Consider the following 22,131-nt stretch of genomic DNA (forward strand, 5'->3'; position numbering starts at 1 on the left):
AGTAACCTAGCAGTTATCTCGACTCGAAAGTGTTTTGATCGACTCCCTGCTTTTTTTCAATACATTAGTCATATTATGACGCAAATTAAGGGAACAAAACATTAAATTGCCACTTTATGCAAAGAGCGCAAGATGGGAAATTATGTATAAATGACAATTCAGTAAATATGTTTTATAATAAATCATAATTTGTGACCAACCATGAGATAAGGGACCTTATGGGTGAAAAAGTCACATTTTAACTTCTCATTATATTTTAAAACTACAGTAGCTTAGGAAAACACAAATACAATTCATAAGCTTTAATACATGCCATCAAACATTTAAATTCATTTTCTCCAGTCCAATTTTCAGACATAAAAACTCGTTATTATTAATAATTGCAGATTTTAGATATAATGTTTGATTAATTGAAAATAGACATGTATGCTGAAATGCTTTGAATTTTTTTTATTACATTACGAACAATTGAGAAAAATATAAGATTTGTTTGTACAGTCCGCACACATGGCCATTTCTTACGGAAGTAAGTTAACGTCAAACGTCCCTCTTTATGACGTCAAGGCACATTTGTTTCGTTGCGACCATAATGTCCCTTTTCTCCTGGTGGGTCACATTTTATGAATAGTTAGACTTGAATTGACATCCAGGACAACACACCAAACGGGGCTTGGTGGTGGAATTTGGTTAAATTTAGTCCTTTGATTAAGTTTGGAGGGTTATTTGTCAACTTCATTTTGAAAAACTATGTGTTTTGAACACTTATTTTGAACTACTCAAGAATATAGGTATTCTAATGTTGAGGTGGGTGAGTATGGTTTTACGCCGCTTTTAGCAATATTCCAGCAATATCACGGCGGGCTTCAGAAATGGGCTTCACACATTGTACCCATGTCGGGAATCGAACCCGGGTCTTCGGCGTGACGAGCGAACGCTTTAACCATTAGGCTACCCGACCGCCCCTCTAATGTTGAACTTTAGTAATATTTGTTACATATGTAACTGCCTTTGACCACTTTTCGGAATGTTCAAAGATAGTGGACCTTTGAGATAACCGTTTTAAAACCGTTATTGCCGTCATGGTAGAATGGAGATAAACCTACTGTGTTTTGAAGGTTGATGTAGTCCCACTGTATAGTAGATACCTCTTATTCATACATTCGAAAGCGCACGGTTCCAAATTAAAATAAGAGGTATCAACTCTACAGTGGGACTACATCAAATTTCAAAACACAGCCGGTTTATCTACAAAATGAATACCCTTAATGCACCCGAATATCTCTTTGAACTTATTTCAGCTCAAGTCTGAGATAATCTAAGAGATGAATCTTATTTACAAACAGTCAACTGTAGGGCCCAACGGCATGCAAACTCGTTTCTTCCTAGTACGATTAAATACTGGAATGTTCTTCACGAGGGCGCTAGCTCATGATGAGAATTCAACACTTTAATCAAATATCTTGACACTGCAATATAAATGTAAAACGTCAACGCCTGATAATAACCAGTCTCGATTATTCATCGAAACAGATTCAATTGGACGTAAACGGAAAAATAGCGGTGAAAATTATATGAATTGATCAATGAAGATCAGTGATGACACCAGGTGTTCGCAAAAAGGATAAACATAACCTGCTCTACTGGTAACACCCGTCACTCGCACACTTTACCTGAAAAAGTAAGTGTTTGTTTAGTGCCTGACGCCGCACAGCAGTACTTCTGGCATACGACGGCTTGTTGTAAACAAGCCAGACAATCAAGTTATACGTCAGTAAATTCAGACAGGATAACGCACACCAGTCCAGGGTGTAAGATAACCCACCTCAGAAAGGGTCACACTAAATACGTTGTCGGGTATGTGCACCTGATGACCTCACATTCAATGTAGGTTACGCGATCTCGTGAATTATCGCGATATTCCTTTTCGTCAGAAACAACGTCTCCGATACATCTAATTCGGATAAAACAATCGAGCAGTTACTATTAACTCGCTTTGCTAAGTCAGAGGTAAGAGAACTGTAGGATATTTGTACTTATCGGTAATTTCAGTCAGGCGATGGATTTTTTATTGCTTGTTTACTCCAGCCAGTAACTCTGTTTAGCCAAGAGTTGATTCAAATGAAAGCGAAACTAGGATGTTACGATCTCTAATGAGATAGTGCACGAACGTGTATGCGCTTGGAAACAATCAAGTAAGTCCTCTTGTCACGTTGGGTACATATTCTATAACAATAAATACTGATTTGGCAAACTTTGTCATGTTTCATTTTTCTACAGATGATATTCTATGGCATAGCCCTGTCCTCCCTTCTGAAATGAGTTCAAGCTAGTAAGGCCCTCAATCATTGCTTTCCTATAAAATCTTTGCAACTATAAAACTGAAAAATGGATGGATAATACTAATGTTTAATACATTAACTGTATCTTTCAAGCCTGTACAAATCCTGGGTTCACTCGGAAAACGTTCTTTAATTCGTGAGCACGATACCCGTTGGTTAAACGGACGACAACTGAACTAATGCACAAAGCGGGGTGTAAGGTCACTCACTCACTGTGTGTACCCAAACCTTTCCAAGGGAGGTAATTTTCAAGGGGTTACAAACAAGTGGCGACTGTCCTGACGCCGAATACACTTCCTCCCGCTACTTTGTTTTGTTTGTCAACTTGAACTTTTGTCACATTTCTGTCATGGTATTTGTTAAATGAGAATGTAATGGGGTAGTTGTAATCTTTTTTAGTCTGCAATCTCGAACCAAGCTAATTAAACAAACATAAATGTAAGTAGGAAATAGAACGTCAGTAAACCTTTTCCCAATTCAGTCGAATGACATCGTCGAAGCCATACACAAAAATATAAATATAAATGTTCTTGCAATGACCGCTTGCAACACCGGTCGCAACAGGGAGTTACAACAAAGACTGATATGAATAAATAATCAATGTATTAACTAAACTTAACGATTGACCCCAACCAAATTAACTGAACAAATACTCATACCAAACTCCTTCTCTCCACTAATACATACTAATACTACCACATTATATCACCATACTAATACATCAACATCATAACATCAGTACAGCAATGCATAAAAGATCTAGTATCGTATTCATTGAATAATACACAACACACTGGTATATTATAAAACGTCACTGTTCAGAATGTTCCCGTCGTCATAGACCCCCTCAAGGTGAATAAAGTCACCACAGTAATGCTTTACTGTTTCCATAGATGTATCTCCATCTCACACAACTCAAGTCTCACATCTGCTCTATCTCTCTCATCCCAACAACCTCCATGATTTCACCAAAAGAAAACTAACAGAAGCAGTCCACATTCGCCGCCACAAGCCATCAATCAACAGAGATCAAGGCTATTTCATCCCACCCGCCTACTATGAACTCATCAAACAATAATCACTCATTCTGTTTATTGGATTTATGACCCTATTGGCTTCCAGCTATGTGTTTTCTGCCCATCGTGTTGTGACAGCACGATCCCTTTGTTGTCACACCTACCTATGTTATCCGACTCATGTATACTATTGTTGTTATTGTTAATCCTCCACCTACTATATATATTCTGTACTATGTCCCCCATTCAGTCTTGCTTGACAACGGTATAAGGATCTATACTGAAACGTCGCTTTTCACAGTATTAAAGAAGTTGTTATCCATAAAAATTGTGTCTATCTTGTCATCCCAGTTGGTTACGTCTTTCGGTCGTCGTCACTTCCTTGTCCTGGCTCCTCTCTGGTTCCGGACACTATATAATCCAATGTATGCTCCTCAGTACACACAGTCATTTAACTTACAATGAGCATGAATACACATACTCAGAATGGGTATACTTACATGAGTTATTGAACATATAGCCCAGCATGAGAGCACAGTCAGAATAATTGTACATACACGGTTCTTCAACATACAAACGAGCATGAACATAATAAGAATAACCAATACCAATTGCGCTTACAACTAGACAAATAACACGCACGCACGCACACACATTCAGAGATTACAGCTTATATAAGTCCAACCCAACTATACAGTCAAATCAAATTCAATGGTTATGCAGTGATCTTGACAAGTGGGGTGGTAACGAAGATGTCACACGCTGGGAAGGAGCTTCATGGATAATCAGACGTATTGCGGAAGTTCCAATCTACCAAGTAAACATGAAATCATAACCTTCACTCGCTAAACTATTGCGTGCCTTTGCAATGATTCACATTCGTTCACTGTACTGTCGCTCTCACATGAAGATGATACTCCGTGGTGTAACTGAAATACTGTTGCAAACGGCGTTTGTAGCGACAGCGTAATATGGTTTATGATCAGCATTATTTTTAGTGTTTGGCAGCTCAGTTATCTTTTCCAACATAAATGGAAACACCGTTTGCAAGAAAAGGACACATTATGATTTTCCTACGGTGGGAGGCATATGTAATTTTAGGAGCTAAGTCTAACTCACTATCACTGTTCTCATGCGATGGCTGATAACTGAATCGATGCACAATCGAAGCGCCAGGCCACCGGAGTTCAAGTAAGGATCACTGGCCAGTACAACCGACAAAACATACTCGCGCTAATAGTTGTGCCGTTTGCGCGTCATTTGTCATTCATGTATGTGACTGACAACCTCCTTCAGCAAAACATCACCAGAATGCATTGGCCAGCAATAAGCCCTGACCTTTCCCCCAAAGGGCAGCTTGTCCTGGACATGATCGAGGGTACGCCGACGTGAAAAGCCACCGCTAACTTTGTCGAACTGGACCAGGCGCTGCACAATATTCTCTCAACTTGTCATTGGGAGATTTATTCGGACCATGCCACACCGAATAAAGAAATGTTTGGCCAATCGTGGGGCATGACCTGTTTTTGATCAAGTTATCTCAAACGTTCAGTTTTTAACAACACACTCTCTCCTCTTTCTGACCGCCTCCGTGGTCTAGAGGTAGAGCGTCCGCCCGGAGAGGGTTCGATCCCCGGCTGCGTCATACTAAAAGTACATGCACGTCGCTATATAAGTGCAATAATCTTGGACGCGACGTTAAACCCAATTTCACTTCACCTTACCTCTCCTCTTTCTTGGTTGTTAACACCCTCACAATACATCGCCAACATGTTCTCTTGATTGTCATGTTACATCTAGTCCTTCCTTTTTCTCATCCATCCAATACCACCACTCGATACATCTTTGTAAATCTGTAATCGTCTGTTATTTTCGAATTGTTATTACAAAGTAAACAGACGTAATTTCCTCTGATGATGATGGTATGTGTGTTTCATTGCAGAAATGGGAAAACCGAAATCTGCCACGAAGAAGCAGAGAAAAGCAGTTCCGAAGCGGAAACCCAAGAGTACGTACAAACGCACCCACCCACCCCACCCACCCACACCCACATTCAATGCACACACACACACACACACACACACACACACACACACACACACACACACACACACACACACACACACACACACACACACACACACACACACACACACACACACACACACACACACACACACACACACACACACACACCATCTCAAATCAATTACACAAAAAATTTACACAATCTCACACAGATGTTTTACATTTGTTCATATGAAAACACCATGAATGTTTATTCAGCATCCGAACACGGGGATATATGTTGCAATTAATGCCTTATGTTTTACAAAAGGTAAGTAAGTACAAGGTAAGCTTTTCTCAATATGCTTCAACATGGGAAAAGAGTCGGGCATTGCACGTTTGTAGCAGTATTGCTCCCAGACCTAGCGGGTAACCGGGTGCGCTGAAGCTATTCCCAATTTTTTAAAGTACTGATTTAACTTTGAAATTTTACTGCATCCGCCATCTTTGTTTATTTAACTTATTTACTTTTGCCACTCACTTATTACATTTGTTGGTATGCATATTGTCCAAACGGCATGAAATTGCTAAATATGCAATGTTTAAAAAAAATTCTGGGGGCTCAACCTAATATCCTTTGCAAAGTCAACAGACTACGACTGTAAATGTATTGTACAGCCGATGCAAGAAAATAATAAAAATGTTACAAATACAAATTATTAACAAGTGGAATATGAATACTAATACCTGTACTTTTTAGAACAAGAAATTGACACATTGGCGTATTCAGATTTAATTAATATTTTCTTTACTGATGTAAATGCGAATTTGTGTGTGTGTGTGTGTGTGTGTGTGTGTGTGTGTGTGTGTGTGTGTGTGTGTGTGTGTGTGTGTGTGTGTGTGTGTGTGTGTGTGTGTGTGTGTGTGTGTGTTTTTCTCCACCTACAATTCCACAGAGCACGAAACTTGCTTAAATTTAAAACAATAATCAATTGGTGAGATACTCTGGTTATTGCGCAAAGAAGACTCCAGTACCAATGAAAGTGATCAGCATGCATGACCCGATGTTATACAAAGCAATCATATAACATATCGCAACTCATGGTTGTTAACAATCAACGTAATGACGGTATCAGTTGGCACATCGTAGTTTTTAAAGTTAAAAAATGATAACTTCATACTTATACTTACACAAAATGAACTCTTATATTTGCACTGTAATTGAGTTCGTGCTTTCATTGGCAGCTTCAAGATATTAAATGCGATATATTGTGTATGATTAAAATAGATGAGAGAACAACAGTATCGCTCATTTCGATAGGATACTAAATGATCCCCCGTGCCGTACCATTTCTAGGAAACGAGTGAACAGTTTGGTATCAAATGTTTGGTTTTGCTAGGTGCATAAAACATGGTATTAAGGCTCGTTTCGTATTTTATCAATCGCCTCTTTTAAAGATTGAATGATGCATAAAGGGCCGTGCCTGCATTATATAGCCTGCCACGAATGAGATGCATTACAACTGACATATCATGTTTTGATAGAATAAAATCATGACCTTTGAAATAACAGACGAGACACCTTTATGTATGTTATAGTTATCCGCCATTTTTATCATGTGACGGATGTGACGTATTTTACATTAAAAGTGATGTGATTTACATCGTTAAAATATATAAGAATCTACACAGTGATACAACTATAAATGATTGTGATTTATTTAAGAACGAAGTCAGTAATTAGGGATTTAACTTGCGCTTTCCGACATTATGCGTATTTCGCACACAGTTAAGAACGAAGTGTAATTCATTCATTCATACCAAGTACGAATGCATCAGTCCGCCCGCATTGTATCTACTTACAGACAGACAAACAATAATTTATTTGCGTCTCACCCATAAGGTACATTGTACAATATGTTACATGTTCATTAATGCCAAAAGACAGCAACATCACAGGACTAAGTACATAGTTCGTTGAATGTTATTTCGTGAATACACATATTGCACAACACAGAGCACAAACCCAAATGACCTGTCCCTTTGTGACAGGTGTAAATTAGAGAATGTATTGCTACCACATTATGTCCCGGCGATTTTATGACACTTGATGAATCTAGTCGGTGTCTAGCCGGGAGAGCCACATTTCAGAAATGGCTATTGCCGGTAAAGCCACATTTTCAGCTGAGTGCATTTCGCCTATTCTAGCGGGTAATTAATTAATCCGATTACCGATACCTTTATATGAGTGTCCCACATTTAAATTACTAAGCGCGGTACTCCCAGACTGAGGGAGGCTACCAGTTCCTACACCATGTTAGTGACGACATCATCATCTTCACTACAGACAAGTACATTGAACATTTGTGTACTGCAGACATTGTATTTTGTGATGGTACATTTTATGCCTGTCCCAAGTTGTTTGATCAGATTTATTGTTTACATGCTGAGGTGTTTGGCCATATGTTTCCATTAGTTTACTGTTTGTTGTCCAATCGAACAAAAGTTATGTCAACATGTTTCAGTACCTATGCGATTTTGCTAGTAGAGGAGGTCTAGAGTTTGCCCTACTTACAATTCAGTTGGACTTTGAACGTGCAGCTCACAATGCCGTGACTGAGGTATTTCCTTGGACATTAGTTAGAGGGTGTTTCTTTCACTTCACCCAATGTATCTGGAGGAGGGTGCAGAAAGAAGGTCTGGTGTTGGACTATAAGGAAGATAAGGAGGTGAAAAAGCTGGTGACAAGAGCTGCTGCCCTCCCTCTAGTACCTCGTGACAAAGTGGATGATGTGTGGCTTGATGCCATTGCTGACTCTCCTGCTGATGAATATCTTATCCTTGTTGAATAGAAAATGAGAAAACAAGACTTGTTTTGTTATATACGGTAACCTGTTAGAATCACAAAGCATGTTTTGACAGCATAGCCGCGAGAGCCACATTATACAATCACGCAACCATAACCATTGCCGCGAGAGCCACATCAATTTGGGCTATCTATTTTCGAAATGTGGCTTTGCCGGCCTGTAACCATCTAGTCAGTCCATGGGTAACAACTTTATAAAATCAAAGTAATATGAATGTTACGTAATTCAAAAGTTGACATAAAAGGTTATAACATGAATATTATTGCGCTTTTGAGGATAAAAGTGAAACTTTTGTTTAGGGATGACAGTCCAAAAACATAGACTTAAAAATCAACTGTATGCACGACTTCACACAGACTGAAAAAGTATACATATGTTTATCTAGCTACAGTTACATGCATGGCACAAAGGTTAACATGAAATAATAATGTTGGTCATGTTTGTTAATTTCTACATTTCGATGTTATTGGTATTCTGAGGATGTTGTAATTATACACCGGTTCTGATCTTCTTTGACGTAGAATACATGAACTGGTTGAATGACTTTCTGCCATCAGCGTGAGAGAATTACCTACACATATGGCTTGCCTTCATCTGGCCTACACCTCATACGGCCTTCACTAAATACAAATGGTTACTTCCACACACCTGTTGTGTAGAATGGTACAGTCCATTAATCCATTAACGACTTCATTAATTAATATGAATTAATGACCTGAGTACATGGGCCTTTGAACTAATCCGATGTTTTCATAGTGGTATCTGATCCTTGAGTTTGTTTTGAGTGTTTATACAGGATTACTGTTATAATCCACTTTGATTATTTAACAGGTCTACTCATCTCAAAAGTTTTGTAAGTGTGTATACATTACCTTACCTGATATAATCCAATCTGAGCATTTTAACAGGTCTACTCATCTCCAAATTAGTAATTTTGCGAGTAATGATGTAGTGCTAATGTTATAAAACACGAAGATGATGGATATATATGTACAGTGCTATGATAATACATGTGTATTTATGATATTTGATGTTGTGAAAACATTTGAGTTGTGAAGATGATCTCATATACAAAATGAAATTACAGTATCAAAAGTCATTTACAAGTGTGTAAAAGTGTGATGTGCACTCATCCATAAATTTGTTTTGATAGTAGTGTAGGCGATATGAGGACAGGCCACACATTTAACCATAATCTTTTGACAAAGAGAAAGAAAGGATAATAAATCCCATAGCTATCATATCTACCTGGTACTAAAAGATCACTATCAATCTCCTCTGATAACAAACTGTTACATTTGATATCCCCAAGCAACAATACTCAGTATGCTCATGGAGTCATTGTCAAAATTAGAAACCCGAATGATATCCTGTCTACATGGTCTACACTCAGACAACATGGCAGTCTGTATTCATTTCTCATATCCCAAAAGTCCCCCACCAAACGTCCTCTTATTAATTCTTACAACAACAAAAAAGCGGGATTTTGTGAGATGTCCTACTAAGAATGGGAAATTGTTCATGCTTTTAACATATTTTTATTCAGTAAATGAATCGGGATTGGTAAAAACTGCTCCAGAAACAAAATTATATTTATCAAGTAATATTGATATGTGTTGTTTTATATAGATACATACATATCATAAAACATAATTCATATATACATCAAAATAGAAGAAAAACGAGTGGTCAACAAATAAGGGCGGTTGAAGGACTGGTGTTCAATTATTAAGAAAAGCTATTTAACTATTTAATACTTAATGCGTAGCTTAGAATATGAATTAATTCTAAAGTTATTACTTTAGTGCACATCCATCAGAACGTACATATATGGATTGAATTTAAAATTTCTATATAGACAGATTGTTTCCCGTAAAGCACTGAATTAAAACTCTAACCTTTGTTAGTATAGTAATGCAGTATACTTTAACCCAAGAGCTTGCATGATGCTTTATCTGAGACGTGTCTTTCAAGCCGATGGAAGTTTAAATCATCACAGCCGAGTCCGAGGCGACAAAGGATATGTGACAAAATCTGGTATCATGGTTTAACTGGATATTAGTAACATTGTCCAAGTATAATAATCCACTATATCAGATGACTATTCCAAGTATTAATGGTATCAGGAAAGAATGATTTGGCATAGCATTCTGTTCTACAACTGGTAGCCTGTAAATTGGTTCGATTTCTTTAAATGTAATCACAGAAGAGATGTTTTCCATCTTTAAAATAGTATTTTCTTTTGGCTATGTTAGTTTCTCAATAAAGTTCTTCATGGCTTGTACCACCCCCCCCCCCCCCCCCCAACCCCCCCCCCCCCCACCCCCCCCCCCCCACACACACACACACAAACAGTCCGTAATGCAGTGTAAACTTTCTCGGATTGGTTCTTGTTCTTTGGTACAAGTAGCAAAGATATGGGCAATAAGCTTGTACATAACTTCTAACGATTTATGTGAAAGAAAGTATTTAATGACAGGGGACACCAGAAAGGTATTTTAAGATTTCTGATTTCGGATTGGTTCTTGTTCTTTGGTACAATTATCCCAAATATGGGAGCAAAGATATGGGCAATAAGCTTGTACATAACTTCTAACGATTTATGTGGAAGGAAGTATTTAACGACAGGGGACACCAGAAAGGTATTTTAAGATATCTAAGGCAATTAATCACAGGGCTTACCTTTTTAACTATATCGACAATATCAGAAATTATGCTATTAACAAATCTGACTGAAACATTTAACCAATAGTCATTGATAAAAAATCTTTTAATTTGAAGGTTATGTATTGCATTTAGACTGACTTTAACATGAAATTGAATAGTTTCTGTTTTCTTTGGATTATACTTTACTTACTTTCATTCATTTGGTAATTTTCTCCAAATCGGATTTAATATTTTACGCAGTAGTATTTGGAATTGTCCACTTTGGGAATTGTCTGGACCCCGCCGCAAACACAGTAAACAGACATTCCAAGGTGAATAATATATACAATTGTTTCTTGGCTCGAAATGCTAGGGTCCATAATGTTACTTATAATGTAAAACTAATAGTAATTTTAAATTATATTAAAACATTTTTATACATTTATGTATTTAACATGAGAGAGGTAGCGACACACATATATAAACATGCTGTATTTCATGATAATGATTGTACAATTCTGAATGCTTTAAACCTGTTGCATTAAACAAATTTTGGATAAGATTTTGTCACATTGTGAATCAATTTATTTGATATTCACTTAATGGCTTTGTTGTGTACTAGACTTGGAAGTCAATTTTTTATTTCTTCCAAATGTTCTATTGCGAACACATACAGAGTCAGCGCTCATGATTGCCATATATATTGCACGAATGAATGAAAATATCATCATCAATACTTACCTGAGCTCACTGTGTGTTCTGAAGTAAAATCGATGTAAGGCTCCCTGCACGGCTTCGTTCACGTTCACCCTCAAATGTACCATAGAAAAGTCTGCGATTCTGTGTGTTCTATGTTCAACTACATTTTTGTGACAGGCGTTCGTTTATTTATTAAAATTGTTCAGTCACACTAATCTTTGTTTAAAATGAACACATGTCAATTGACTAAACGAACATCCTTTTTTATATACTTACGTAGGAGTATCACATTGGTAATGCATACAACTGTTTGTCAAAACAATATCAAGCAACATTTTAGATTTAGAATCACCATACCATGACATAACAGAAACATACATATTAAATTGTATATATTCATATTCATAATATACTTATTTTTCCGTCATTGTTTAAAACTACTCTGAACGACATGTATGTATAGATCTTCTTATTTGTAAACAGATGGCGCACTTATTATATATATCATTGATATAACTTTCTGCTCAAGTGTTCTATTTCTATATTATGTAAAATGCTGTCAACATCATGGTCCACTGTACTGTAGATCGCACATGCCTAGTAGGAGTTTCAGCGACTATTTAACAGGTACATTCACTCATTGTTTATTGGAATTTTTGTTTTTGTTTAGCTTGTTATGCTGGAGAAGAGGGATCCACAGGGCCTTGTAACATCTTTTTAAAATTTATTACTCGGACGCCTTCGAAATATTATGATATAACCCAGACCATGATGAATCATATTACACAAGTAAACGTGCATACTGGAGAACCGACTCCTTATCGATGCAATTTGTCAAAATATGAAACGCCATCATTTTGCTGTACCCATTGACTGCTACATGCAGAGGTGATAGTTTCTCTGAACATTTACCAACGTGAAGTCTAATATTTTCAATCAGTACATACGATGTCTAATTGCTAGCCAATTTTTAAGCACTCTTTGTAAAACACAGAACTGGAATCACAAATGCATGATTTAATTCTATATGTCGAAAAGTGTTGTTTAATGAGAGTTATTTTATTTTGGGACTGGCCTTAAAGCATTTTCGATATTGCAGAGACCCTATCACTGCAATTATAGAAGTATAGTTATGTTATTACTGTATTGTGCTAAACAGGACGTTCTATAGGGTGGTACTTATGTCAACGACAATTACATGTTTATAGCTGTCACATTTTTCTTATTTTCCTACCCCCTAAACCCCATTTTGTACATTAAATAAGAGTGAGGTTACAGTATTTCAGTTCTATTGTCTATCACGGTGTGTCAGATTAATGTGTGAGAAAAGGCCACACACACACAAACACACTCAAACACACGCACACGCACACACACACACCACACACACTCTCTCTCTCAACAAACATACATGACAGAAGAAGCACTTCTTGCTCCGATAAACATACAAATATCCATATATCTGCATACTGTCATATCACCAGACATAAATACACAAGATTAAATATTCAATAAATAAGAACATAATAAGCATGACCATTTTTACATAAACATATTACTCACGCAACGAAATTGGGAAACCTTCAAACACCCAAAACCGAATAGGTTAGATTTTTTCAAATGACTGCTCAGGTAATCGGGTCACAGTATCTTTTATACCCCACGCAATCACTCAGCACAAACAAATATAAAACGTCAATGCCAGAGAATAACAATACTCGATTGTCAATCGGAACAAATCCCATTGGGCGTAAAAGACAAACTAGAGTTTAAAAGTATAAGAATGGATGACTGACAAATAAAACCTTTCACTCCACCTCGAATCAATTTACACAATTTCACACTATCAGAGATTACAGCATATATACAGTCCAAACCAACTTTAATGTATACAGTCAAATCAAACTGAATGGTTATGCAGTGATCTTGACAAGCGGGATGGTAACGAAGATGTCACACGTTGGGAAGGAGCTTCATGGATAATCAGACGTATTGCGGAAGTTCCAATCTACCAAGTAAACATGAAATCATAACCTTCACTCGCTAAACTATCGCGTGCCTTTGCAATGATTCACGTTCGATCACTGTACTGTCGCTCTCACATTAAGCTGATACTCCGTGGTGTAACTGAAATACTGTTGCAAACGGCGTTTGTAGCGACAGCGTAATATGGTTTATGATCAGTATTATTTTTAATGTTTGGCAGCTCAGTTATCTTTTCCAACATAAACAGGTGCTCAATTATGTTTTTTAAATGCACAGATGATAACGAACTGTATTCATTGGAAACACCGTTTGCAAGAAAAGGGCACATTATGATTATCCTACAGTGGGAGGCATATGTAATTTTAGGAGTTAAGTCTAACTCACTATCACTGTTCTAATGCGATGGCTGATAACTGAATCGATGCACAATCGATGCACCAGGCCACCGGAGTTCAAGTAAGGATCACTGGCCAGTACAACCGACAAAACATACTCGCGCTAATTGTTGTGCCGTTTGCGGGCCATTTGTCATTCACGTATGTAACTGAAACCCTCCAGCAGCAAAACATCACCAGAATGCAATGGCCAGCAACAAGCCCTGACTTTTCCCCCAAAGGGCAGCTTGTCCTGGACATGATCCAGTGTACACCGACGTGAAAAGCCACTGCTAGCTTTGTCGAACTGGGCCAGGCGCTGCACAATATTCTCTCAAGTGGACAATATTCTCTCAAATTGTCATTGGGAGATTTATTCGGACCATGCCACGCCGAATGAAGAAATGTTTGGCCAATCGTGGGGGCATGACCTGTTTTTTATCAAGTTATCTCAAACGTTCAGTTTTTAACAACACACTCTCTCCTCTTTCTGACCGCCTCCGTCGTCTAGAGGTAGAGCGTCCGCCCGGAGAGCGGAAGGTCCGGGGTTCGATCCCCGGCCGCGTCATACTAAAAGACATTAAAAGATGGTACTTGTTGTTATCCTGTCTAACGCTCGCCATTAAGGGGATAAAACGAGGACTGGTCGGCTCTGAGTCATTATACTGTGTCTGATTGGGGTATTCATGTTTAACTGCGGCATGGTATCTCAGTGAGCTAATACTATAAATCGGCATCAGTCCGGACTAGTACAAGCAGCCACACACACACATACGTACAAGCACGTCGCTATATAAGTGCAATAATCTTGGACGCGACGTTAAACCCAATTTCACCTCACCTCACCTCACCTCTCCTCTTTCTTGGTTGTTTACACCCTCACAATACATCGCCAACATGTTCTGTTGATTGTCATGTTACACCTAGTACTTCCTTTTTCTGATCCATCCATTACCACCACTCGATACATCTTTGTAAATCTGTAATCCTCTGTTATTTTCGAATTATTATTACAAGTAAACAGACGTAATTTCCTCTGATGATGATGGTATGTGTGTTTCATTGCAGAAATGGGAAAACCGAAATCTGCCACGAAGAAGCAGAGGAACGCTGTTCCGAAGAGTAAACCCAAGAGTAGGTACATATGTATTCAACTCTTCGATAGAATTGAGTTAAACAACAATTTCACACGGTAAGTTAGATTTGTGAAATGTTTGAAGATGAGCATTTTATTTAGAATTTATAATATCACATGCTGATTACTGAAAGCCACTTTAAACATTAACACTGATGAACAAAATAATATTAATGATTATCAGTATGTCTGAAGTGTTGAAGACTGCTCGGGATACTTAATAACAGTCTCGCTGAGATCGCACATGCTTAGTAAGAATTTCAGCGACTATTTAACAGGTACACTCACTCACTGTTTATTGAATTTTTTGTTCTTGTTTACCTTGTTATGCTGGAGAAGAGGGATCCACAGGGCCTTGTAATATCTTTTTAAAATTTATTACTCGGACGCCTTCGAAATAGTGTGATATAACCCAGACCATGATGAATCATATTACACATGTAAACGTGCATATTGATGAACAGACTCCTTATCGATGCAATTTGTCAAAAAACCCGGAACGCCATCATTTTGCTGTACCGATTGACTGCTACATGCAGAGGTAATAGTTTCTCTGAACATTTACCAACGTAAAGTCTTATATTTTCAATCAGTAAATACGATGTCTAATTGCTAGCCAATTTTTAAGCACTGTTTATAAAAAACTGAAATGGAATCACAAATGCTTGATTTAATTATATACGTCGAACAGTGTTGCTAAATGAGAGTTATTTCATTTTGGGAATGGCCTTAAAGCATTTTTCGATATTGCAGAGACCCTATCACTGCAATTAAAGAAGTATAGTTATGTTATTAATGTATTGTGTTAAACAGGACGTTCTATAGGGTGGTACTTATGTCAACGACAATTACATGTTTATAGCTGTCACATTTTTCTTATTTACCTACCCCCTAAAACCCCATTTTGTACATTAAATAAGAGTGAGTTTACAGTATTTCAGTTCCATTGTCTATCACGGTGTGTCAGATTAATGTGTGAGAAAAGGCCGAAGAACTGCAGATCTTGGACGTTTACCACTTTTGTTCACAAATGTAGAAACACGCTTGGCGAATCTAGAATTCGAATCTAAGATCATTCAGGTAGGTTCATAACTAGTAACTCAGACCCTTGATCTTTATTCTCCCCGTCAGCTATATAACTGTAAAAGAGTATTTGATAATACTAATGATTTAGTATACATTAAGTGTATCTTTTAAATCTGTACAGGACCAGAACTAAGCCCTTAGTTCGTACACACGATACCCGTTGGTAAAACGTCGACGACCTGCGTCTCTTTGAACTTTCCTCTCACACTAAGCTGACACGCCGTGAAATAACTGAACTAATGCACAAAGTGGGGTCAAAAGTCACTTACTCACTGTGTGTACCCAAACCTTTCCAAGGAAGGTAATTAATAACATAAAATAAAAGAGGACTGTCGTGACGCTAAATACTCTCCCCGCAGCTAATTTTGTTTGCTTGTATGTCAGTTTGAATTTCTGTCTTATTTTAACTGTCATGTTATTAGTTTAATGAGAATGTATACCATAACTATCAACGGCAATTACTGTGAAGTGTTGGCTTCCATTGTCTATTGCTGATCACTAATCAGCGCCTATTATCTGTTGACTTCCCTTGATACGTTTCCACATTTTACTATCTTATTACTTTTGTACTTCTTACATGTACATATATATCCTCTCTGCCTCATAACATTCATTTACCTGATGAAGGAGTAAGCATATAATCCGACACGTTGTGCTCCTCATAATAAAGAAGTTGACATCCATAAATTCTCTTCCTTATGTGTATCATTTCCAAATGCCTTTCAAAGACTTCCATCACACAGTTGCCTCAGACGTTGAATTGGCTCCTCTCTGTTGCCGGATACTATATAATCCACTGTATGCATCTCTGTACACATTGTCATTTAACTTACAATTAGCATGAATACACATACTCAGAATGGGTAAACTTACATGAGTTATTGAACATATAGCCAAGCAAGAGAGCACACTCAGAATAATTGTACATACACGGTTTCTTCAACATACAAACGAGCATGAACATAATAATAAGAATAACCAATAACAATTCCGCTTACAACTTCTAACTTGACAAATGACACACACATGCACACATTCACATATTGCACACACACAAACACACACACACACACACACACACACACACACACACACACACACACACACACACACACACACACACACACACACACACACACTCTCTCTCTACATACATATACTTTACACAAGAAGCACTACAGTGGGAGGCATACAAGTATGTATTTTTTTAGTTAAGTCGATGCACAATGTTGAACTGTTACTTCTGTCTACTGACAATAAATCCGAAGATTTATCGGGTACAGTGAGGTAGAATTCGTTTAACAGTACTCTTAACTGCATTTTGAGGGGGAATAATCTTGAGCGCTCTGGTTCCTGCTTATTGACAGTGAGCTGGACTGCGACATGCATGGCTGGTTTGCGATATGTATTCTGAAAATAAGCATTTGAACAAATATGATATGTCCTGTTAACAGAATTTATACTTTTGTCAGCTGATAATCTGGCCACAGAACATATTGACGATTCTTTGTTTCCAGATATAGTATATTGTGTTATGTGCCTAAAATAATAATAAATATACAATCAACCAGATAACAAACCTTCACGTATTAACCGAATGTGGCGCCAGTGAAATCGCTTTTTTACTTATCAAACGGCATTTAATATGATTTGTGCATTCTGATATCAAATTGTTATCATAACCCTGTTGCAATTATTTGTGATAATTGTTGCTTCACCTTGATTATGATACTTGGTTTTGTCCCTCTTTAATTTGGGTAGGCTGTCATTCTTGATTATGTCACTTTGGTGAATGGTCGTCAAATCACTCCGAGTATTGTTGATTGTCATCATCCACAGTAATGTGTAAGCTCTCTACTCCTGCTTCAATACAGTATTTGTGATCAGAGTGGGAATGCGTAATCGACAGCATAATAGACACCTACAGGCTTTTGACATACTTCAAACTGATCGAACTCGACGAGAGGTAGCCAATATGTTCAATGTGTCCCAGTCTGAGATTTTCAGGCTTAGGAACAGGTTTCTGTAAACACAAAATGTTAAAGATCAGCCACACATGGGGTCTATAACACAACTTCAGGATCTGTTAATCAGAAACCCGGCTTTAAGAAATCGAGCCATTCTCTGTTCACTGGCGTCAGGCCACCGGAGGTCTAGTAAGGGTCGCTCGCCAGTACTACCGAGATAACGTAATGATGACATTAGTTGTGCCGTTTGCGCGCCATGTTGGTTTAAGACATTAACGCTCGTACCCATTGTTGATTGTCATGTTACATCTGGTCCTTCCTTTTTCTCATCAGTCCATTACCATCACTCGATACCTCTTGGTAGTTCTGTTATTATCTGTTATATTCGAATGTCTCCTACTTTTTGGAGAGTATATGATATGATATATTACATGTGAACAGACGGACATTTCCTTTAATGAATGTATGCGTGTTTCATTGCAGAAATGGGAAAACCGAAATCTGCGCCGAAGAATCCGAGAAAAGCTGTTTCAAATCGTGGCTCTTTGGGTAGGTACCTGTTTACCCAACTCTTTAATAGTATTAAGTTTAACAGTTTCACACGGTAGCTTATAACAAATGTATATTTCTTTACACAGTTCTGAAACAGTCGGTGACAGCCTCCAGAACAATACACTTCTGAAAATGAAAAAGAAGGTAAGGTAGTCTTAAATAAAGAACAAATCATTTGCTCTGACGCATAACATTTATGGCATTTGATAAAAGTGGTTTCATGAATATAACATGTACTTGAGGCCAACGTGAATAACGGTTGTTTCCTATTTCTAGATTTTCTTTCTAATGTCGAGTGACTGGGTGAATTACACGGTCACCGTTAACTCAAAAGGAGATGTTCTGTATGTCCCCGTTTTTTCATATCCAAAATGAAAGTTTATCTGACATCGTTGACATCATCATATGGCTTCACTATTTGACGTTTAATAATGACAAATCTGTGACGTTGCGATTGCAATATTTCTGCAGGCGCTTTTCAACTATCCATTTATTATTTCATTAGGGGGCAAGGTAGCTCGGTCGTCTGAAGTGCCTCAATTCGCCATGGAGAGATGCTTCCATAATGCCAGTTATAAACATTCCTGTTTGATCTTGGATTCGAATTCAAGATTCGACAAGATTTGTTTTTATGTTTGTCAGCAGAGTGGTAAACGTCCAAGACCTGCATTACTACGACCTTTTCTCACACAATGATCTGCCACGCTGTGATGTCACTGAAATACTGTTCACTCACTCTTGTTTTAATGTAGAAAATAGGGTACAGCGAAATGATGGTGTTTCATTTTTGGACAAATTGCATCGACAAGGAGTCTGTTGATCAGTATTCACGTTTACATGTGTTATATGATTCATCATGGTCTTGGTTATAACACACTATTTCTAAGGCGTCCGGAAAATATGTTTTAGAACTCTATTGCAAGGCTGTGTGGATCACTCTCTGTGGCATAACAATGTAACCAAGAAAAAATATATATCCAACAAGATAAAAAGTGCCCAGGGCTCACCAAATACCCCCACCTCGACTCCAACATAATCTGAAGAGCAATTGTGATATTTGAGATATACTGATTCCTTAACGTTTGAGCCGGTTTCTCTTAAAAGCACAATAATATTATATAATAATGGCATTATTCAAAGATCCACTGGTGCATCATCGTAGGTCGGGGGTATAACAATATTTCTAAGTTCAAAACATGTAAAAAGTCATATTTTCACAGACAATCCACATATAAAAAATGTTCACTTCACCTCTTCTGTTAGTATGGAAACTGTTCCCTAAATTTGAAAAGAATCCATGCAGTAGTGAGAAATAGCAATATTTCTTCAAGTTACAGGTCGCACAAAAATGTCCTCGGAAGGACGGACGGACATAATTCCTAGGAATAACTATATACATACGCCCTTTTAAATCTTAGGTATGATAAACAATGAGTGAATGTACTTGTTACTACAATCACTGAAGCATATGTGATCTCAACGAAAGTGCTATTAACAATTCCGACCAGCCTTTTCAACATTTCAGACATATTGATAATCATTACTATTATTTTGTCAATCAGCCATAATGTTTCAGTTGACATGCAGTAATCAGCATGAGATACCCTGTATAAGTTCTAAATGAAATACTAATCTTCAAACATCAGATCAAATATTTCACGATCTTGGGGCGTTTGTTTCCCGGTATAACCCCCGGGTTTTTTTCGGGGGCATAAAAAGAAAATTTGTAATCAGTTGTATACACGTGGTGGGTATGTCCAAATATCTTTCGTCCGTAATGAAGTAGACATATTTAAGGTTCTCTCCATGATAAAGTACGTAATGTCTTGTTTATTTCAGGTGCCAAAGAGGAAATAGAATGGACGACACATGAAGGAAATGACATATCTTGGAGAATATGAAGATGTATACTATGCAAGACGCAAATAAACAGAAGATGTACACTATGCAAGACGCAAATAAACAGATTTTATTTTCATGTTCTACTGTTTAATACTTAAAACCATTAATCCAGTAAGTGAATGATGCTATTCACTTCTTTGATCCATGAGCCTTTTTCACAAAGAGATGTTAACGCTATGACTATCGTAAGACTAGTCGTAACGCTAAAGTCGCTTTGTGAAATGGTGCTAAGCTTATTAGAATACGTGATGGACCTTCAGTGAGTGAGTGAATATTGCTTAAGGCCGCATCAGCAATTTTGCAGCTGTTCGCGGCGAGAAATGGTTTTAGTGTTATCATATATCAACCAATAAAAGTGATGTTGAAAATCACTAAAACCTGTCATGTATCACATTCAAAGGTTAAAAAAACTGACTGTACAGATAAAAATATATTTTATTATGAAGTTTGATACGCTAAGACCAAGTGGTTAGAAACTGTGGTAAAACGTTTAGATAAGGTATGAACTTATCATAAAAACGTTGTCTAACAAGTGCAAAATCAATACATTCAAGCAAAACGTGCTGAATAGTAAGTGGGCTATCGTAAGGGTGGATCTTCACCTTTCAGTAAAAATGAATGTGTATAATAACTGTGGCCAATGCGGCACCGCTGAAAAACAACTTCCACCATGACGATATAAACCAAAATGCGCGTGACCCCCAATCAGTGGTTTGATGGCTTGGAGTTTTTTCAGATTCTTCATACTTTGTTGCCAATTATCATTCACATATTGCCTTTTAAATCAGAATTTGGGAAGTTTGTGTTTGAAGTTTGTTTATTAAGGGCGGCTTTAGCCGAAGTATCTGCTTACAGTTGCCACTGATGCCAGCCAACAAAAAATGATATCTTTTTCAGCTAAGGATAAATTGAGATGACACCTTAAAATTTCAGCTAAGAATGATTCACTTTTCGGTGTTTGATTGCCTGTAAATAGGATAGACTATCAGAAAATATGATGATTACAGAAAAAGACACTCACACAGTACCTACCCGTGTCATGGTCTGATGGATATCGTACGTGTGCCCTGAGAGCGGAAGGTCGGTGGTTCGATCTCCTGGCTGTCTCATACCAAACAAATGTTAAAGGATGTTAGAAAGAGATAAATTGCTAGATCCAGATGTAGCACCAAATCTTAAGACCCGTGAAGATCCGGGGTAGAATAGATCTTCAGCAACCCATGCTTGCCGTAAAAAGTGACTACGCTTGTCGTAAAAGGCGACCAACGGGATCGGGTGGTCAGGCTGGCTGACTTGGTTGATGCATGTCATCGATCCCAATTGCGTGGATCGATGCTCATGATGTCAATCACTGGATTGTCTTGTCCAGACTCGATTATATACAGACCGCCGTCATATAGCTAGAATATTCCTGAGTGCGGCGTAAAACAACCAACCAACCAACCAACCAACCAAATCTTAAGGAAAACTTGTATTTTTATTATCCATTTGTCATTTGTCACTGTTTGTCACTGTCGACTCTTTTCCGTATTGTAACCAATAGAAAAAACCCAAT

The 22,131-nt window shown here is 37.7% G+C and overlaps 1 protein-coding gene across 2 annotated transcripts; it reads left to right on the forward strand.

Moving 5' to 3' along the window:
- The first annotated feature begins 1,899 nt into the window (after window positions 1-1,899).
- Window positions 1,900-20,650, forward strand: LOC139444040 (uncharacterized). Of its 2 annotated transcripts, none has more exons than XM_071224946.1 (6): window positions 1,900-2,007; window positions 5,298-5,363; window positions 15,003-15,126; window positions 18,606-18,671; window positions 18,761-18,818; window positions 20,514-20,650. In XM_071224946.1, exons 2-6 carry the CDS (start codon window positions 5,300-5,302, stop codon window positions 20,529-20,531), a joined length of 330 nt encoding a protein of 109 aa, XP_071081047.1. In that variant the 5' UTR covers window positions 1,900-2,007; window positions 5,298-5,299; the 3' UTR covers window positions 20,532-20,650. The 2 variants fall into 2 exon arrangements, with proteins under 2 accessions (XP_071081047.1, XP_071081048.1); XM_071224947.1 differs by having other exon boundaries at window positions 15,003-15,072.
- Window positions 20,651-22,131: the final 1,481 nt, after the last annotated feature.

Source organism: Haliotis cracherodii, unplaced genomic scaffold, assembly GCF_022045235.1.
Source record: "Haliotis cracherodii isolate W230 unplaced genomic scaffold, xgHalCrac1.p SCAF_5, whole genome shotgun sequence".
In the NCBI taxonomy this organism is placed as follows: domain Eukaryota; kingdom Metazoa; phylum Mollusca; class Gastropoda; order Lepetellida; family Haliotidae; genus Haliotis; species Haliotis cracherodii.